This window comes from Eptatretus burgeri, chromosome 3, assembly GCF_056783735.1.
Source record: "Eptatretus burgeri isolate ZD-2024b chromosome 3, Ebu_testis_v1, whole genome shotgun sequence".
Taxonomy (NCBI): domain Eukaryota; kingdom Metazoa; phylum Chordata; class Myxini; order Myxiniformes; family Myxinidae; genus Eptatretus; species Eptatretus burgeri.
The window spans coordinates 131,287,043-131,307,042 of NC_140963.1; the positions used below are offsets into that span (position 1 = coordinate 131,287,043).

General features: G+C 44.3%; 1 protein-coding gene and 1 long non-coding RNA gene across 8 annotated transcripts in view; one reads left to right on the plus strand and one right to left on the minus strand.

The window, feature by feature from the left end:
* The window catches only part of LOC147030987 (uncharacterized), an 81,272-nt gene that overhangs the window by 55,935 nt on the left and 5,337 nt on the right, over positions 1-20,000 (plus strand). Inside the window, exon 2 of the long non-coding RNA XR_015056613.1 lies at positions 6,195-6,279. This is a non-coding gene — a long non-coding RNA (uncharacterized LOC147030987). The remainder of the gene's footprint in view (positions 1-6,194; positions 6,280-20,000) is intronic.
* Positions 1-20,000, minus strand: part of LOC147030988 (uncharacterized) — an 86,551-nt gene that overhangs the window by 2,350 nt on the left and 64,201 nt on the right. For 6 of the 7 annotated variants that reach the window (XR_015056612.1, XM_085875622.1, XM_085875621.1 and 3 more), the window contains 2 exons: positions 6,144-6,268; positions 863-4,676 (listed from right to left, as the gene is read on the minus strand). Coding sequence is in view for 5 of the 7 variants with exons in the window: in XM_085875622.1 (XP_085731748.1) it covers positions 4,594-4,676; positions 6,144-6,268 (208 nt within the window). In the remaining 2 variants the exon portion in view is untranslated. Of the gene's footprint in view, positions 1-862; positions 4,677-6,143; positions 6,269-20,000 lie in introns of those variants that run through there. The other variant, XR_015056611.1, reaches the window with a different exon arrangement.

Consider the following 20,000-nt stretch of genomic DNA (forward strand, 5'->3'; position numbering starts at 1 on the left):
TAATATATATATGTATATATAATATATATATGTATATATAATATATATATGTATATATAATATATATATGTATATATAATATATATATGTATATATATATATATATATATATATATATATATATATATATATATATGGTATATTGGACTATATGTGAATCTCTCATCTGTTAGAACCAAGCTGTTAGGGCTAGTCTATTGACCTAAGGAAACTGGCTATGAAGCTGCAGAAATGTCGCCTGAAACCGGGTCTGCTCTTGCTCAAATTAGCGGAATAGATCGAGTTACCCTCACCGAAGGAGAGGTGATTGCGTTTTGGTCCGTTTGTTTGTCTGTCTGTTTGTATTGTTACGGTTGTCGGGGTAGATGGAGGAATTTAATAGGAAAGTTAGGATTGAATAGAGTTGTTTGGTCCGTGGACGTGTAGGAGACAATCTCGATGTAATTAAATCGGGAAACTGTGAGCTTAAGTGTTGCATGTCACCACACGGGAGGTGGTGTGGTGTTAATTAGATTGGGATTAAGAATAAGTTCCCCTAGTATGTGATGAGCCTGGTGTTGGCTTAGTGGTTAGGATGGTGGCTTGGGATCCTAGGGTCCTGAGTTCAAGCCCCGTTGGCTGCTGAATTAATACACCAGGGGGTTGACTCAGCCTGTCATCCTTCTGAGATTGGCAAAATTAGTACCAGCGTGTACTGGTAGAGGGGCACTGCATCAGCGATACAGTCATGCTTACAAGGAATGATAGCTACCCTGGCAGCTCAGCTGCCATATGGAAGAAGAAGAAGAAGAATAAGAAGTATGAATCTATTCCTACATTTTTGCATTTACAAGCGAGCCAAATGTGCCGATCAGGCAGAAGCCCCGTCTCCAAGGGTAACGGCGGGCGAAGTCACGCCCCCGAGGCTGATGATTGATGGGCCTGACGTCAAAAGCTAGCCAAAAGGCCGAGCGGGCAAAGGCACCCGCCTTCCTGGGTTTCGTGCGAGCAAGCCACGCCCCGGAGGAGGAAACGGGGGTTTGGTGTGATGTCAGTCAGAGTTGAGAGATCGGGAGGCACGCAGGAGATCGGTGTGAGGAGGGCAGTTGTAGTCGTGGTAGGAACGTGGCTATGAGGGAAGATCTCACTTTGCTCTCCTCTCAGCATGACAAAATGGCTTTCCTTCGACGCATGAAGAAGACAGCACGATTCTCGTATTCGTGCTGAGGTGATGTTCATGGGGTTCGAGTATAAACCCCCCTTGCTGTGTTTCCCCGTGCCTCCGTCCCTCCACCATTGCACCCTGCCCCTCCCGCACACGTAATGATCTCTAAGGATCAACGTGTTTGCCTCCTAATAAGGAAAAAAAATAAAAAACTGCTCGCCCATCTGGGTTGGCGGTGTTAACCGCCCGTCACCACAATTTGGGTCAGGGGCTTTACCTGGACCGCCAGCACCACGACAGTTTGTTTCTTTCTCCACACACAACTTTCGTGTTTTTCTCCGCAACCGCTTGATAGATTGAGATGAAATTTTCACCATAGGTGCGACTACTCATGTAGAATGTTTCAATAATTATGACATCATATGTCACATGGTGTGGCAGTTATGTTGGAAAAACGGAAAAACTTTGGACCTCTATCGCTGAATCTGCACCAAAGAAAAAATTTAAACTTGGCCCCATGGCAAGTACTCCTCATGAGGAATGAGTGAATTTTTACGACGTCAAAGGTGCCTTCGCTATGATGTCATTATTGGATATGTAGAACGCTACATCTGATCAGTGTGAAATTTTTTGAGGGTCATCGAGGGATAAAATGGTAACAGAAAACCATTTGATGACATCATCGGTCACATGATTCGGCAGCCATATTGGTTTTTTTGTTTCTTTTTTACACCTTCAAAAATCTTCGCTGAAGTGGCTGAACAGATTGAGGTGAAACTTTACACGTATGACTGCCTATCCATGAGGAACAAAAGGTTCACACATATGATGTCATAGGTCACATGGATTAGCAGCCACATTGGATTTACTCGAAAACCTATAAAAAATCTTCTTCTCCAGAACGGCTGGACAGATCGAGGGAAAACTTTACAGAAGTGTTCCCCAAGGCATGCATGTACAAGGTTGTTTAAGAATAATTGAAAGGTTACATGGTTTGGCAGCCATACTGGATTGAAGAAAAATATTAAATAATGTTTTCTCTGGAACCGCCTAATCGATCGACGTGAAGCTTCACATTTATGATCTAGTAGTGATGGGGAATACAGGTTTTAAATCTCAACTTTATTGGATGCATGGTCTGGCAGCCAGAATGATTTAAATTTTTTTATTGTTTCTGTTTTTTCTTCTTTTTTTGAATGAGGCTCAATTAGCTGTGCCTGGATGGGTTTGATGATAGAGGAGTAGCAGCTGAAATGCAAATCTTATCCAGGTTCCTCCTGATGACTTCATCATTGCTTTTTGCTCATTTTGGTTCCTTCTAATGACTCCATTGCAGGACTGCACCTATTTGTTCTTCCATTTGATTTGAATTTAATTAATTTTAATCCCATTCTAAATTCAATTGAATAATAATAAATAAAACGTCATGGGTCAGGGTCAGGTGTCCAATCAAAGCGGGGTTGCATCAAAACGGAATGTCTTGGTACCCGGTCATCACTGCCAGCAGTTATAAAGTGGAGGAGGAGGGGGAGATTGGGACCATACTCTGTGCAGAGCGTTGGTGCTGCTTCAGCAGTCTCCTTGGCTATTGGGCACAATCCTGAATGAGTCGCCACTCCGACACAGTATTCCAGCATGCTGGCACTCATTTTGCTGACCTCGGAAGGATGACAGGCCAAGTTAACCCCACCTGGTATTAATTCAACAGTTGAGTGGGATCCAAAGCCCACCACCTTAACCATTAGGCCAACACCAGGCAGCTATAAAGTGGCAGTTCTAATTATGTCTCATTAATTACGTAACACACGAGCACACAAAATACACCACACAAAAGAAGTCCTGGTGAGAGTCTGCAATCTATAATTGCTCTTTTTTTTCAATTTTTTGAGAGGCTGAAGCAATTATTTTACCGTGCTTCGAGCATGCACAATCGGGTTGAGATTCCATACAATTTGTCAAATTGAGAGCCAAAGTCCTGCTAAACTGCACGTTCATGTTCTGATTTGTGTTCTAGTGTTCAAATTATAACATTTCATTGGAATTAAGCAGTTTCTCGATGATAGAACTCGACCGATAGAAAAACAGAGTGAACCAATTGCTTAAACCCGCTTTGTGCTCGATGAGGTGGGTAATGACCATATTGCAGACAATGGGAATAAAAACTTGCACCCTACCTACCCCTGTCTGACATCAATGCTTTGTCAATAAGAATGTTTTTGTTTTTTTGTATTTCCAACAAAACGCTCCACTAATTATTAAACAAGCGTTTCAAAATGGACAAAAAGCACATGATCGATCTAGTTTTCCGCTTACCACCACTTTAAATTTTGCTCACAAATGACATCACTCGTAAATACAATTTCAGTTAAAAAAAATGTTCTTGGCAATAGTATAAATCATCTTCGATAATCATTTTCTTCCAGTGGAAGAAGTAACTGTCTAAAATCTGTTTCCAATGCCTTTTAGACATTTATGGACTTGGAATGACAAAGCTCTGGATGTGCACACTTCCAACTGAAAGTACCTTGTCATTGAATATGGAGACATACTCTGACCTCCACAAGCAGGAGGGTCCCTGGGGGTGACAAGTATACAACTTGCTTATAACTCACCAAGTTATGGAACTGACGATACCATTCACTGTGCACAAAGATAACCTCCCCGGCCTCCTGGATGACCTCTTATGGCGCTGGTGCTGCATTAGGCAATGGATCATTCATCACATCGTAAGGTAAGTTCCCAAGGGGGTCTCGTAGAAGGTCCTCCTGACCCCAGAAGATAGAACAGCTACCGCTTACGGCCACACATGTTAGCAGACCAGCGATGCAATCTGAATACATCTGCATGGAAAGGAGTCCTGCCAATACGTTCAGCCACATGGAGAACTAAAACCGAGTCAGTGCGTGAAGCATTACTTTAAGAAACATTTTCAGGAACTTAAAACTCGTCTCACCAAAGTGCAAGCCAAACTCACCACGGCCCCTTGGGTCCAATGTGGACAAAGCGGTAATCATCGGTCTGTCTTGAACCTGCGAATTTGTTGAGCCAGTCAGAAGATAAATGGATTGGTGTCGAATAAATGTCAGCTTTGGGAAATGCCCCGCACAAAAAGGCAATGTGTGGGTCCATCTAACTCTCCCATGGAATTTGATATGCAGGGGAAAACCCCCCCAAAAAACTACTGTTTATATCAACATTTTTATATCAAGCTACTAACCCTAACCCTAATGCCCCACCACCACTACCAGCACTACCATCACATTTGTTACAACAGTCAAAGGTACACATATAAGCTAATCCTGGCTTTTGGCTGCACTATATACCGTTTACCTCCCCTCCAAAATATAGATGGTGTCCAACACCTGCAAAGGTGCCAATTCTTGAGATAAAGGCAGCCCTGGGGTGAGGGGTCCTCCAAGGCAATGTGTTCTTTCCGGGAGGCTATGCAGTCAGTCGTACAAGGTCATGTTCTGCTTGGGGTTTGCGTCGTATTGCCGTTGGTCACAATTTGCAACTGGCACATGGGCATCTCCTGGAATTGCAATGGGAAAGAACAGATGTTGAGGATGCCATAACAACGCAGTTGAGTAACATTCCACCAGTGGAGATAAAAATCCAATTATTACATGGAATAACTAGAGGGGGAGCACTCGGTAGAGTGCAAAACCTCCGCCGCCAATACTGCTCGGTCACTCAAGTGAACCTGATATCCTATTCATTCAATTTGACATCAACAGTGCTCACAGAGTATTAGTTCGCAACTTTCCCTTTTACTTTTAACTTTTACATACTCAATTCATTCGTCATAACTAGATTCCTTGAGACAGAAATTGATTTTACGTGGGTATATCCACCTGATGTTCCAAAATCAGCCGCAATTATAATTTTGGCATGTTTTTTGTTGGAAATCACTTATAACATGTAGAAATGCAAAAAAAAAAAAAATCGAAATTTTGTTGAAAAAAAAAAGTTGCAAAATTTTCTGTTTTTTTTTCTCTAACAATTTTTTTTTGTGCAGACCATGAGCCGATGTACCACGTGACGTGTGCATAGACGGGCAAGCGACGTGGCAGATTATATGCAATGTTTATTTAATGGGAGATTAAACTTTATGATGTCTCCAGGGTTGTTCTACATTAAACAGAAACTCTTATGTGGATAAAGTCATTATTTGAATTAATTCATTTTCGTTTCTATAAACTGCTGCATGTACGGTAAAGATCGGCTTTGAAGTTAAAGAGATCCGACATGGGATGCAGCCACAGCCATCTTTTGAGATATTCTGCTATATATCGTTTTTGACCCTATCTCTCAATGGTGAAGAATCACTTAGAAAATTTAATTTGTCGAAAACTTTTTGTCTCCAATCATTTTTTTTGTCTAAAACATGCATTTTTGTCTAAAAACAGCAATAGTTGTCTGATTTTTCTCACCTTTCACTACATCGGAGTTTAAACTATCTTGGCGACAACAAAAAATGAAATCAAATATCGAATTATAGTTAAGGTAAAGCCATGAGGGAGTCTGAATGGACTTTCAATTTTATCACAGGCCTAAATTGCACTTAAAATGCATTTTTATCTAACAATGCTAATTTTTCGGCCAATTTTCTTCCCGTTTATTGCAACCGAGTCTTAAACCATCATACGTCTTTGAAAAATAGGGGGAATACCCCTGGGCGCTTACCTGGTAGAATAATGATACTGAGGAGGAGGTTAGCATGGGATGGAATCAGCATAATGTACCAATGAACCGAAGTTATAGCAAATAAATCCCTGAGACCTCAACGGCCCAGATTTTTTTTTAATGGTGTGAACAAACTTTGGTACATCATGGGTGATGACGGTTGTGGTGAAGTTTCATTGAAATTGTGTGTGTAGTTTCGGAGAAGAAAGGAAATACCTCTTTGAGGGGCAACCCCCCCCCATATACTCCCTCCATAGACCCCCTCAGACCCCGATTTTTTTTTTTTATGCCATGAACAAACTTTGGTACATACCGGTTGATGAAGGTTGTGGTAGTTTCATCGAAATTGATTGTGTCGTTTCAGAGAAGAAGTTGCAAGTATTTGTGGATGGATGGACGGACGGACAGACGACGTGCCATCCCATAAGCTCCTCAGAACTACGTTCCAGGTGAGATAAAAATGAAATTGGATATCAAATTAAGAGTTAATATAAAGCCGTGAGAGTGTAAGAAAATGTGAACCTTACAAAAGAAGCTCTACACTCTACAGAGTGAACAAAATGGTAGTGATTTGATTTTGAAGTCCCTCCCTGTGCTACTGATGCAGTGCCCTCTATTACCAGTACACTGGTACTCATTTTGCTGACCTCGGAAGGATAACAGGCTGAGTTAACCCCACCTGGTGTTAATTAAATCGCCGACAGGCACTCAAACTGAAGAGCCTTAGATCCAGCCACCTTAACCATTCAGCCAACATCAGGCTGCTCGGATCATTAAGCAATAGAAAGAAGACAAGCATTGAATTGACAACAAAACTTTCAGAAGGCTCAGTTGTCATTGTCCATGCCACAGGCAAGAATACTGTTACGTTTGAGGGGGGGGGGGTATGCATTCAAAGGGTAATTAGGATGTTTAATTAGGTATGCCATGCTGTTCGAGTTTACCAGGATCTCGATGTAATAAGTAGCAATTCAGTGGTGATAAGTTGTCTAGTAAATGTTCATTTCTTCAAGGGGGGAAATGATAATTGTCACGTAATTAGATAGGGACATGGGATAGGGTAAGTGTGTCTGCGTAAACCCCTTTTGGTATTCTCTGGAGACTGGCCGTGACGTCACAGGACAGTGCAGCGGATGGCTCCGCCCCGTGATCACGATTGGCAGAAGGCGACGGCGGTGGGCCAATAAACGGCTCGATTGGAAGTGACGAGGCCAGGAGGATAAAAAGGTTCTGTTCGGGGTCGAAAAGGAAGAGGAAGAAGATCTGGACAAAAAAGATCGTGTTTTTTTGGTGTGGAGGCTGTTGCGCGGAGAGCGTCCTTGTTGTTGTGCTGATTCGATCGTGTTCTTCATCGTGTCTTGGAGCCTTGCTGAGCCTCGTGCCTCACCTTGGTTGGCTCTGGGGTTCTGCTGATTCGGAGTACGGGGTCGAACGGCGGGCGGACCTGCCTCCCTCTCCTGCTCGCAACTTGGCGCCAGAACTGGTTCCCTGGCGGCTGTGAGCGGACTTGGCCAAGACCAGGAGGTCGACAGCACCACGGTTTCTCCTGCCCCCCCTGACGAGAGCAAGGCCAGCTCGTCCGACGCCGATCCAGGGACAGTTGCGTCCACACCACGGTCCAGCCTGACCACCAGAAATAGCTACGTTGTGTGTGTGTGTGTGTGTGTGTGTGTGTGTGTGTGTGTGTGTGTGTGTGTGTGTGTGTGTGTGTGTGTGTGTGTGTGTGTGTGTGTGTGCTTGGCGCCTTAGAAGGTTTGAGATCTCTATATTCATTGGAATTGTCTGTGTTTTTCCCCACGCCCGATCCCACACCATCCCGTCGAATCGCCCCAGATCCCTCTTCTTGCCGAGTCTTGTTATTTCTGGTTAATAGTAAAAACAAATAAACATCATCAACTCAGTGAAAAGTGACTCGTGCCACCTTCCTCGTCCCGTTTGCGGTAGAGCGATTAGAACCGCCATGTTTGGGTTATAAATAAATAAACCGCCTCCATCGTTTCGGCTCATTCTACGTTGGCGGGACTGTTCAAGTCCCGTGGACGTCACATTGGTGTCAGGAGTGGGATGTTCGAACCCCTCTAAATTATATTTGGTATCGGGAGAATATACCAAGATTAAAATCTCGCCACAAATTGGAATATAAAATTACTACAGAAAAGCGCGCGAGCGCGGGAAAATTTTGACGGGATTTTTCAAATTTAAATTAATTGGCGGCAAACGGAACTTCTGCACCATGGCGGATGTGCAGATGTTTGAGGAGGCAGGCCACGTGTCTGGCAGCGAGTCGGGGGAAGAAGGGAGAGACGGGAGTAGGGTTGGAACCTCCCCCATTCCGAGCGTGGACCGTGCTTCATCGCCCGTAACGGAGCCGGCAGCGCCGGAAACCGGCACGATGACGATCTGGACAATGTTGGAACGTTTAATGAGTGCAATTACAGCACAGGGGGCAAAAATGACGGCACAGGGGGCACAAATGGCAGAAATGACGGCATAAATGGAAAATCAATTCGTGACACAGAGGGCAGACATGACGGCACAAATGGAAAATCAATTCGTGACACAGAGGGCAAAAATGACGGCACAGGGGGCAGAGATGGCGGATCGATTGGGGGTAATGGGGGAACAGTTGGGTGCACGGATTGATTTAATGAGGGATGAATTGGGGGAAAAGATGGAGAAAATGAAAACTGAGATGCAGGAGTGTGTGGATGTTAAATTGGGAGAAATACAAAGTAAATTCGAGGATAGATTGGAGGAAACAAAGGTAGAAATTACATTGGAGGGGGAAAATATACGAAAAAAATTGGTAGATAAAATTGATGCAACGAACATTCGGGTTGATAAAGTGGAGGAAAGCCAGGAACGTCATCGTGCCTGTGTGGATGCTCGTATGCAGCTGCAAGTAGAAGAGTGGGGAGAGCTGAGGAAGCAAGGGATGAATTTGGCGGAGGAGGTAAAAGGATTGGAGGCTCGTTTGGACGAACAAGATAAAATTATGAGCCAAGATGAAGTCTTGGATAAAGGCCTGGTTGAGCCGTCTTTTGTAAGTAGAGTGTCCGGGTTGGTTGAGGAGCAGCTACAAACTCGCGACGGAGCCTTGGAGGAGGTTGTGCGGGCCCAGAAGATCCTGCGGGAAGAGGTGAATCGGTCCATTCAACGTTTGGAACAGGAGGCAAAATTGACCCATGAGACTCTCACCACAAAACATCTTTGGCCACAGTGGGCTCCGAAATTGGATACGTAGCCACAAGGGTGTTTGATCCCTGGGCTGGATTCGGACAAAGGAGAAACTGAGAAGCGGGCCACCGTAAAAGTGATCCCCCTGGTAAATTTCGACGGGTCAGGGAGCGTTGAAGCTTTTCTGACGCAATTTGAGTGCATTTCCCGACTAAACGGGTGGAATGAGCAGGAACGTACAGTGAATTTGGTGGCAATGTTGTGGGGACCAGCCGCAGATGTGTTAAACGTGATCGCGGAGGGATGTTGACCAGCTCCCACATTTGCGAGGCGTTGAGCCGTCGGTTTGGGTTCGCGGAAAACTGTGATCTGGTGCGGGCCCAGCTCCAGCACCGCAGATTAAAGCCGGGTGAGACAGTGCAGGAGCTGGCACAGGACATTTACCAATCAGTCAGGATCGCGTATCGGGACCTTACAGTGGAGGCATGGGACAGACTGGCACTAGAGAAATTTTTAGCTGCTCTTCCTGACCCTGAGGTCCGAGCGCTAGTGGAGTTACAGGATCCACCCACCGTTCACCGAGCGGCTGAGTGCGCAGCCAGGCTGGCCTCGTGGAGTCGGCCGGGTCGGATGCCCGAGAGGCCATCGGTGACGATCTGACAGGCGGAGATCCAGGATCAGGGAGGGGGGCTGGGAGAAATTAGCATTACCCAAATGTTTCAGGAAATTTGCCAGAAACTGTTAAGTTTGATAAGGGGTAATTCGGTAGTTGGTGTGCCAAAGCGGCGGGGTCCAGCCCAGCCAATAGAGCAATTCGATTATGGCCGAGGGGGTCCGGAACCGGAAGAGACATTTCACCGATACTCACGGGGGCCTTTTATGGGGAGTTGTTTCCGGTGCGGGCGAAGAGGACACATGCAACGATATTGCCGGTACCCGGCGATGGAGGGACCCTCCAATAGACTTTTCGACTCGGAGAGGGTGAATTCTCCTGCTGAACCGCCAGGTCTATCCGAGATGCCCTTTCATAGGTCGGGTCCGGAGATCACTGTCGGGGGTCGGGGAGACTAGATTGGGCTGAGCATATACGGCCATGCTCGGCTGCTGAGATTGTGGCGAAGTGCCCTCCTTTGGTGGAAAAAAAACATGAATTGTGGGAAAATTGGCATGGGTTTGTGAGTTCTGCTGGGTTTTAGAGTGACAATCGGGACAGTGGGTAATTGGAAACAAAGCGGGCACGAGTGGCTGTCCAATGGCTGGTGCGTGGATCGGTTGAGAAGTGCTGTGTGAGTTGTTTTAAGTGAAGAAGTGAAATGTATGGTGCACACATTGTTTTTTTTATTGGGCATGGTGTGGTAACAGGGAAGGTCATGGTCGGTGAAGTGTTAGAAATGCAGGTGTCACATGTAAGGCCGATGGGGTGGGGGAGTCATGTAGGTTTTGTGGGTGGGGATGATGTGCTTGTCCACAGGGATTGCTGAAGCTCACGGTGAGCGGGAATTGCGACCCCCTTCAAGGAGATTCACCCCCTGGTGGCTAATGGTGACAGTGTCTGGAGCCAACTGGGAGAGGGTCTGGTTGGGCGACCAAGGCGGGTAGGACCTTGGCAACCCAGGAAGGCCAGAGGAGCCAGTGAGACCCCTTCCAGTGTGTTGTACGGGATGAGAGCTGATGGCTACCAGGGGGGTGGGAATCAAAGGGAGTGGGGCGGAGAAACGTCTGGGTTGGACTAAAGCTTACCTGTGGGCATGGTTGCACCTGAGATGCCCCCATCATCTTGTGGTAACCCACCCCACGGCCACGACGGGATTCAGCCTGCATGATTAAAATGAGGACCATGACCTAGAAATGTGATGATGACCATGGTGTGAGTGTTGTGAAGATGTATGAGTCCCACTCGATCCCGCACAACTTGACATGTGCAGCAAGGGCATGATGTCCGCATAATTTTGGGGCAAGCAAATTTGAAAATTGGCTCCCCAGGTAACGCTGGGTCTATTAGCATCCACTGGGGGAGGCGGTCAAGTGTAAATATCCTGTGAATAGTGTCGTTAAGGCTTAGAGTAGGAATGTAAAGTATAAGTGTTGTGTTTTTGTGGAACCTTTTGTTTCCCCTCCCCAGATCACTGGATGAGTGCTGGGCAAGAGCGATGATCCAGAAGATGGAGTGCAACTTCGCTCAGTGCTCTCATGTGATAAAAAAAAACAAAACAAAAAAAAAAAACGAATGATTGTTTAGGTGAGGATAAGGCCATAAGGGGGTAGTACATTAAGCAGGATAGGTAAGTTAGCTGAAACTCGCTGCCCATTGACCCTCCTACTTTATTTTGTTAGGTTAATTAGGTGTGAGTCAGTAAGTGTTAAGGCTGGTACGGTAGCGCCTGTGATATACCTTGCAGGAGCTGCGGTACCAGAGGAGGGGGCAGTGTTACGTTTGAGGGGGGGGTATGCATTCAAAGGGTAATTAGGATGTTTAATTAGGTATGCCATGCTGTTCGAGTTTACCAGGATCTCAATGTAATAAGTAGCAATTCAGTGCTGATAAGTTGTCCAGTAAATGTTCATTTCTTCAAGGGGGGAAATGATAATTGTCACGTAATTAGATAGGGACACGGGATAGGGTAAGTGTGTCTGAGTAAACCCCTTTTGGTATTCTCTGGAGACTGGCCGTGACGTCACAGGACAGTGCAGCGGATGGCTCCGCCCCGTGATCACGATTGGCAGAAGGCGACGGCGGTGGGCCAATAAACGGCTCGATTGGAAGTGACGAGGCCAGGAGGATAAAAAGGTTCTGTTCGGGGTCGAAAAGGAAGAGGAAGAAGATCTGGACAAAAAAGATCGTGTTTTTTTGGTGTGGAGGCTGTTGCGCAGAGAGCGTCCTTGTTGTTGTGCTGATTCGATCGTGTTCTTCATCGTGTCTTGGAGCCTTGCTGAGCCTCGTGCCTCACCTTGGTTGGCTCTGGGGTTCTGCTGACTCGGAGTACGGGGTCGAACGGCGGGCGGACCTGCCTCCCTCTCCTGCTCGCAACTTGGCGCCAGAACTGGTTCCCTGGCGGCTGTGAGCGGACTTGGGCCAAGACCAGGAGGTCGACAGCACCACGGTTTCTCCTGCCCCCCCTGACGAGAGCAAGGCCAGCTCGTCCGACGCCGATCCAGGGACAGTTGCGTCCACACCACGGTCCAGCCTGACCACCAGAAATAGCTACGTTTTGTGTGTGTGTGTGTGTGTGTGTGTGTGTGTGTGTGTGTGTGTGTGTGTGTGTGTGTGTGTGTGTGTGTGTGTGTGTGTGTGTGCGCACGCGCGCTTGGCGCCTTAGAAGGTTTGAGATCTCTATATTCATTGGAATTGTCTGTGTTTTTCCCCACGCCCGATCCCACACCATCCCGTCGAATTGCCCCGGATCCCTCTTCTTGCCGAGTCTTGTTATTTCTGGTTAATAGTAAAAACGAATAAACATCAACAACTCGGTGAAAAGTGACTCGTGCCACATTCCTCGTCCCGTTTGCGGTAGAGCGATTAGAACCGCCCTGTTTGGGTTATAAATAAATAAACCGCCTCCATCGTTTCGGCTCATTCTACGTTGGCGGGACTGTTCAAGTCCCGTGGACGTCACAATACTATTCCTTTCCGATAGTAATTCTCTGAAGACTACTGCAGTTGGACCTGTTACCAACGATAGCTAGTATATGAGAGTACAACTCTCATATACTGTAGTTCTAACTGTACCATTTTGCCTGGGGCATCAACAGTATAAAGGTCCCTTTTGAATTCAGGACTGAAAGGATGTGTTGCAGTAAGCAAACCCCTGTTAAGAAAGGGGAACAAGACTAAAAGGATAAAATATGCACAACACAGAAAGTGGACTATGGAAAACTGTTAAAAGGTGCTTTGGACAGATGAGTGAAGGTTTGCTTAGGATCTTATTGAAGTCAGTCTGTGAGGTGACAAAAAACTGAAATTTATAAAGAACCTTGCTTGACGCCAACAATTAAGCATGGAGGACGTTGAATTCAAGTGTAAAGGTGCATATCCTCAAGTGAAGTTGGAAAATTTCAAAAAATTGATGGTACATTTCATGCAGCGAGGTACAAACAAATTCTAATTCACCATGTCATCTTGGTCTCTCACACCAAGATAGAGTTCAGAGAAGATGTTACTTCCACATAAAACCTAGCATAGTTCATATAATAGATAATAAATATCTATTAAAAAATAATAGTTCAAATAATAGATATAATCTCACACCAAGATAATAGAGTTCATAGAATGCAGTGTTCAAGTATATACTTCAATTTAAATAAAATAATCGATCTATAATTCCAGCAATCTCTGTGTGTGTGTCTGTCTGTCTGTATGCGACCGCCGCTTCTCGACGACCGCCGGTCCGATCTGATTGAAACTTGCCAGGAATATTGCCGGGGACCTGCGGATGTGCCTTTTCGAGGTTTGATATTAATCGGACAAGCGGTTCCCAAGTTACGGCCATTTATCTGTCGACCAATGACAAGACACGGTGCTATGACATCACGAATGACGTCACAATTAATGTTTATTGATTGATTTATTTTTTGTTTTTTAAGGGGGGCAAGAGAGGGGAGCAAGAGAGGGGGCGAGAGAGGGGTGAGGGAGAGGGGCATCACAATTCAAGAGAGGGGGTGAGAGGAGGAGGCGAGAGAGGGGGATGGGAGGGGGGTGAGAGTGGGGGCGAGAGAGAGGGGCGAGAGAGGAGGGGGGGAGAGAGGAGGGGCGAGACTAGGGGGGAGAGAGGGGGGCAAGAGAGGGGGGCGTCACAATTCTTCTTCTTCATTTGATATGACGTCACAATTGACGCTGGGGACCTGAGTATGTTTCCCAGGTGTTTCCCAAGTTAAGGCCATTTATGATACGGGTGGTCCGATCTAATTGAAACAATGCCCCAATGCAGTCGTCGTTTACGAGAGCGAAGGAACGAAGCTGCACATACTGGCACGCACCTCCGGGCCCGCACTAGTGATTTTAAAGATCATTAAAAAAATTCAAGATGTTTCTTATACACCACATTATAAACCACCCTATTTAGCATGTCCAAGTACTGCTAAACAGAAGGGTTTTGAAAGTGCAAAGAAGGTGATTTGTGCAGTGTTGAAATATATAATTTATTTATAAATAAAATAAAGATTGTTAAAGTCGTACAAATAAATTAATTCCAGAATTTTGTTGACTACACCACCCGATCTAACATGTTACATGAGTTATTCGTGCCTGTTGTTTGTGTCCATTATGACTTCCTTAAGAACAGGAAGTTTCCTGTTTTGAATGGTTTTCAATTTTGTTTGACTGCCAGGCAGGCAGACAGAGTAAATAATTATCTCACTTCATTCTGCGCTTGTGGAATCAGGAAAATTTCAGACAAAGTACGGTTAAATGGCAGGTGTGTTTTCAGATTAATGTTCCAATTTATGTTCAAAATATAACATTCAATTTAAACAGGTTGTTTCTTGATCATAAACTGACGTTTGTAGACAGACAGACGGCCGAACATGAACCAAATGCTTAACCACGCTTTTCGTTTCGTTTGCACAGAATAATTAATTAACTGCATTAACGAATGATCCAAAAACATTCAGCTGGATTTATTAAATTTTGCAAAAGAAAGACGAAGCTGGAGTCCTTCAATGCATGGAATGGCCCACTGAAAGTCCAAATCACAATATCATTGAAGCTGCATTGGACGATTTGGAAAAAGGAAAGGGGGGAAAAAAATCCCAGAAAAATAGATGATCTTTGCAAGGTCTCGGAAGAAGCGTGGAACACAAAGTTTTAGTTTCCTTCTGCATCAGAGTAGAACAATGCAAAATGTCCAAGACTTTTCACAGCAGCTTGTGCATAATAGTGTATAATAATCCTGGCAGAGTGTGTGTAATATATATACACACACACTGATGAGCCAAAACATTATGACCACCTGTCTAATATGCTGTTGGTCCTCCGTGTGCTGCCAAAACAGTGCCGACCCGCCGAGGCATGGACTCTACAAGACCCCTGAAGGTGTCCTGTGGTATCTGGCACCAAAACATTAGCAGCAGATCCTTCAAGTCCTGTAAGTTGCGAGGTGGAGCCACTGTGGATCGGACTTGTCAGTCCAGTACATCCCACAGATGCTCAATTGGATTGAGATCTGGAAAATTTGGAGGCCAGGGCAACACCGTGAACACTTCATCATGTTCCTCAAACCATTCCCGAACAATGTGTGCAGTGTGGCAGGGCACATTATCCAGATGAAAGAGGCCACTGCCATCAGGGAATACCATTGCCATGAAGGGGTGTACCTGGTCTGCAACAATGTTAAGGTAGGTGACACGTGTCAAATTGACATCCACATGAATGGCCGGACCCAGGGTTTCCCAACAGAACATTGCCCAGAGCATCACACTCCCTCCACTGGCTTGTCATCTTCCCACAGTGCATCCTGGTGCCATCACTTCCCCAGGTAAATGGCACACACACACACACACACACACACACACACACACACACACACACACACACACACACACACACACACACACACACACACACACACACACACACACGGCCATCCACGTGATCTAAAAGAAAACGGGACTCGTATCTCAAACTCAAACGGGACAAAACGGGACCAGGCGACCTTCTTCCACTGCTCCAAGGTCCAGTTCTGACGCTCGCGTGCCCATTGTAGGAGCTTTCAACAGTGGACAGGGGTCATGGGCACTCTGACCGGTCTGTGGCTACGCAGCCCCATACGCAGCAGGGTGTGATGCACTGTGGATTGTGACACATTCCTCCCGTGATCACCATTAAAATTTTCTGTGACTTGTGCCACAGTAGACGTTCTGTCAGTTTGGAACAGACAGGATAGCCTTTGTTGCCCTCGCGCATCGATGAGCCTTGGGCGCCCAACACCTTGTTGCCGGTTTGTGGTTTGTCCCTCCTCGGATCACTGTTGGTAGGTGCTCACCACTGCTGACTGGGAGCACCCCACAAGCCTTGCCGTTTCAGAGATGCTCTGACCCAGTCATCTAGCCATAACAATTTGGCCCTTGTCAAAGTCGCTCAGGTCTTTACTCCTGCCCATTTCACCTGCATCCAACACATCAACTTCAAGAACTCACTATTCACTTGCTGCCTAAAATATCCCACCTCTTGACAGGTGCCATTGTAACAAGATAATCAATGTTATTCACTTCACCTGTCAGTGGTCATAATGTTTTGGCTCATCAGTGAATATACTCTACCAGTCAAAAGTTTTAGAACACCCCCATTTTTCCAGTTTTTACTGAAATATAAGCAGTTTAATGTTTCAATGTACTCTGGAAGTAAAGCATAGAACAAATAAACAATTGCAGATAAAAAAGAAATCATGGAATCATTTTGTTGAACAAAATTTAATCTAAAATTTTGACTCCTCAAAGTTGCCACCCTTTGCAGATATAACAGCCGAACATACTCGTGGCATTCTTTCTACAATGGAAATCAAATATTGTTCAGAAAGTTCTTCCCAACACTGTTGCAGAAGTTCCCACAAATGTGTTGCATTGTAGGTTGCTTTGCTTTCATTCTTCTGTCCAGTTCATCCCAAACCAGCTCAATGGGGTTTAAGTCTGGAGCCTGTGCTGGCCCATTCAATGATTTGAAGCCTACCTGCTTGTTCTTTTCTTCGAAGGTAGTTCTGACATAGCCTGGAGGTATGTTTTGGGTCGTTATCTTGCTGGAGGATGAACCCCTGACCAACTAGGCATAGAACAGAGGGTACTGCATGGCACTGAAAAATTCTGTGGTAGACCTTTTGGTTCAGGGTGCCAGTCACTCTTTGCAAGTCGCTGACTCTGGATTCAGCAAAAGAGCCCCCAGATCATCATGCTTCCTCCTCCATGTTTGACAGTTGGTGTCACACACTGAGGAACCATCCTTTCGCCAACTCGACGGTGTACAAAAACCCTGCGTGATGAACCAAAGATTTCAAATTTTGATTCATCGGTCCATAAGATCTTCTTCCAGTTTTCAGTAGTCCACTGGCAGCGCTTCATGGCTCAGGCAAGCCTCTTTTTCTTATTTTGCCATCTTAGCAATGGCTTTCTTTCTGCCACTTGACCTGTCAAACCTGCAGCTCGAAGTCTTCTCTTCACAGTTGAAACTGAGACTTCCTTACTTCGACCAGTGTTAAGCTGTGCTTGAAGCTGCTGTCCTGTAAGCCGCCTATCACACAAGCTGTTGACTCTCAGAAACTTGTCTTCTGATTGTGTTGTGACTTTGGGTCTGCCAGACCTCTTCCTGTCGGAGTTTCCTCCAGTTTCCAAGTGCCTCTTGATGGTATAGGAAACTGTACTCACTGACACCTTGGCTTCTTTGCAATTTCTCCAAAGGAAAGACCTACACTTTTAAGGGTTATTATCAGTGTGACCACTCCTTGACTTTTTCCACAAGATCTTGGCTATTCATTGTTCATCTTGGCCTCTTGGTTTTCTTGGCGTATAGGTTTTCTATTATCATCGCTTTTCCGAAACCTTGCAAATTCTTGGCTTTTTTCATTGGCTCACCTTGGCATTTATGAAAATGAGGAGTGGTCACACTGGTTATATTGATCTGTCTGTCTTCCTTTGTTAATTGTCTTTTTCTTGCCATTATGATGGCAATATACTACTTCATAATATACATATTACATATGTATATTATTACATATGTATACATATGTATACAATAATATTGTATACATATTACATATGTATTATATATACAATAATATACATATTACATATGTATACAATAATATTCATATGTATATTATTGCATATGTATTACATATATATATTACATATAATATAATATAATATACAATATATATATATAATAAGATATATATATATATATATATATATATATATATATATATATATATATATATATATATATATATATATATATATATATATATATATACATATATATATATATATATATATATATATATATATATATATATATATATATATATATATATATATATATATATATATATATAGATAGATATATATACATATATAGATATACATACATATATAGATATACATACATATATATATATATATATATATATATATATATATATATATATATATATATATACACATACACACATATATATATATTTACCATAATTTTTATAAACTCTGGCTATTCAGGTTACCACTGGCAGGGGGGGGGGGGGGTTGTGTGACAGGTGACACATACAAAGTAATTGAAATTGTGTGGCAAGGTGTCTGTGATGGGATACAATTTGTGTCTCGACAACAGGTAAAGAAAGGGTGATAATTTTTTTTTTTTTTTATTAACCATTATGTACACATTCACTGTTGTCATGTCTGTGATAACCACAAGGATCTTACAGTTTCTGAGGAACAACAGCAGTGGTGCAACTTCGCCAGATAATTATGAATGTAGTTATGAAAATGAGAATTTTGCTATTTTATTGTGACGTTTCGCTTCGATTGATTCCAATGGCTGGTGATGTACTTTCTCTTGTTGTGAGATTTAGAATGCAGTGCATGCATGATTATTGTTTTATCATAGATTTGTTTAATATTTGGACTGTTCAGTGGTGAAATCTGAACTACTTTGATAATGTAATACAAACAGCCAATGGTTTCATGGGATAAGCATGGGCGGGTAAGAGCATGCCTCACCAAGCTTGGGCTCGGGAGTTTGGAAAACATGATGATTGGCCTTTGAGGGGCAAGGGCGTGTCTGAAATTTGAGATGTAAAAGTGTGGACCAGAGACGTGAGTACAAGACACAGAGGACGCAGAGCAAGATAGGACAGATCGATGTGGGGTTAAGAATGGGACTTCTACATTTTCAGATGACAAAGTTTGGAGCAAAAGAGGTAAGGGGGTGATCAGATTTAGGAAAGTCTCTCCCTCTCTCTGATGTACCGTACTCTTCACAGAGCGTCTGTGCCGCCGAAGCAGCTTCCTGAGCAAGGGTTATACTGGGTGGTTTGCCGCTGCCTTCCAAGTAGTAGTTAGGGCAGGAATTTGGAATTTAGCCACGGTGTCGGAGATAGCTCGAATACTCTTAATGAAGGACACCGTGGGGTCTTTAAAGTCCACCAACTAATGCTGTTATACGGGACGCCCACTTAACGTCCATCCAAGGGACGGCACACACATTGATGAATCGCCCTGCCTGTGAAATACCGGGATGACAGTTTGTAATTGGGCCAAGATTCGAATCAAGGCGAAACAGCTTGCAGGTCAGTGTGCATACTTCTAAGTCATCCTGCCAGCTGCAGGAAAGTCGAGATACTTTCAAAGACTGGGCAAATGATTGGCAGATGTAGTTTAACAAAAACAAATCTAAGGTGCTGGGGATGGGTAAGAACAATAAAAATAGGGATTACATAAGGCAAGGGTCAATCTTGGAAAGTGTGACACAGGAGAAGGATCTGAGGGTGGTAATATATTTGGGGAGTAAGCAGACAGCACAGTGCCAGGCAGATATCGATAAAGCCAACAGGATTTTAGGTCGTATTTGTAGGGGGATAAATTAAAATCAAAAGATTTATTATCCCTCAACAAAAAATCCAAATCCATTGGGACTGTACTCTGCACAGAACATCTGCTGCAGAGGCAGTCTCATGAGCTATTGGGCACAATCCTGGATGCATCACCACTCTGACACAGGATACTCAAATAGATCAATCATCCCAGGAAGCTGGAACTCATTTTGCCAACCTCAGAGCACTAACAGGCCAAGTCAACACCACCTGGTGTTAATTCAACAACCAAGCAGGATTTGAACTCTAGGATTACCCTAGGATTCCAAGCCCACCACTCTAACCATTAAGCCAACAGCAGCCTCATATCCCTTCAGAAATAGCGACAAAATAAAAGCAGAAGAGTTCTTCAGCAAAATGGACAATGACAGGACCAGATTGCGTGAGACACCAATGATCCTAAACGCCTTGGTTTCCACAGC